Below are 1604 nucleotides of genomic sequence, written 5' to 3'. Positions count from 1 at the left end.
AACAAATCGATCCACGACATATAAAACATATCCAAAAGTCCTTTCATTTTAATTTAGTATACTTATGGCACGGGATATGAATGAAATGAGCCCCCTTTAATTTGTCTATTTCTTGGTATCTATTCGTTAAATTTAAGATCTCCAAATGATCCGTGAATACTTTATAGGCTTCGTTTTATTTTGCCAACCTGGATTTAATAGACACTTAAAGCACCCATCACCAAATATACATATTTATACTTTATGACACCATATCCTTCTTCACAAAACCCATGGCTACCTTTTGTTGCCCAATTGAAACCGAACCCAAGACCTTGAACCAAGTTGAACTCAACCATGCACGGGTACATATATATGATACATCTTCTTCAAAGCATGAACATGTTTTGTGTCTTCTAAGTTTCAGTTTCTTTTTGTTTGTTATAAACAGGAAGCTGCTGTTGGTGTTTTGAAAGAAAATGAACCATCTGAAGCTTCTCGTATCCTCAATGAGGTCAATAAAGGGGGTGATGTTATTGTGTGTACATGTGATTAAGAGATGAAAGATCTTGATTTCATGATATGAATGTTGCAGGGTATGAAACCAGTTATCGGAGTTGAAGAGATGGCAATGGTTATTGATAGAAAGGATTCAATTTACAGGCTTCAAGGCGTGTCTACGACTCGTGAAGCAATTTGCCAGTGTTCTGTGATCGGTGTTGTGTCCACTCCTGATCAAAGTAAATTGAAGGAGCCTTTTTCTGCTCCTTTTTGATCATGTTTATGAGCTGAAAATACTTTGTTATGATCAACTTATGAAGTTTTCTTTTACTTGTTGATGGTTCCCATCATGAAATGATATATGATTATTTACTAGCAAATTCTATATTATGACTCCTTTGATGAGGATCGACTTTCCGGTGTTTTCGTTTACTTGATGATGATTCCAATTATTTTACAAATGAACACCGTTTTTTAAAAGTATTTGGTAGTAAACCAATGTACATTGGGTTCCTTATTTAAATCATTCAAATTGCTTATAATCACGAATGGTTTCATGGACGGGTTAAGACATCCACAATGCATTGACATGTATAGAGTTTAATGGATTGACATATCCTGATTTTACTTTTCATTCAAGACTAACATTTTTTCTAGAACAATACATTAAACCCTACAAAGTTGAATGAAACATATTAAAAAAGCATTTATTATAAAACCAAATTTATGAGATTTATATAAGGATTAAAAAGTTTACTTTTTCCGTTAAAGTTGAAGATGACGTCTCATAATAGTTAACGAATGTCAACTAAGGATTTCATATCATTCAACTCTTCTATTAAACTACATAGTTGCTCTTAAGGCAAGTTGCTTTAGAGCAAGCATCCACATGAAACAAAATGAAACCAAAATAAAATGCTAAATTTTTATTTGACAAAATCATTTAAAGGGCCCCATTGTTTGCTGTTTTCTTTGGATCATGTCCAACTATTAAAATTGTGATTTTGGTCGTTTTTTGCCTACTTGTGGATTTAGTCCCTCCACTTAACACACATTAAAAAAAAATATGTTAACATCCTCGTATGCCCCTTGTGTTTTTGTCTTTTCATTTGTTCCAATGCTCC

At 33.2% G+C, this 1604-nt stretch overlaps 1 protein-coding gene across 1 annotated transcript; it reads left to right on the top strand.

Annotated features, from left to right (window-relative positions):
- Positions 1–177: 177 nt before the first annotated feature.
- Positions 178–860, top strand: LOC111907887 (uncharacterized). The gene is made up of 3 exons (XM_023903701.3): positions 178–344; positions 431–493; positions 575–860. The coding sequence occupies exons 1-3, from the start codon at positions 273–275 to the stop codon at positions 752–754; spliced, it is 315 nt and encodes a 104-aa protein (XP_023759469.1). The 5' UTR covers positions 178–272; the 3' UTR covers positions 755–860.
- The last annotated feature ends 744 nt before the right edge of the window (positions 861–1604 follow it).

Source organism: Lactuca sativa, chromosome 4 (genome assembly GCF_002870075.4).
Source record: "Lactuca sativa cultivar Salinas chromosome 4, Lsat_Salinas_v11, whole genome shotgun sequence".
Taxonomy (NCBI): domain Eukaryota; kingdom Viridiplantae; phylum Streptophyta; class Magnoliopsida; order Asterales; family Asteraceae; genus Lactuca; species Lactuca sativa.
This window is presented reverse-complemented; position numbering and strand designations above follow the sequence as displayed.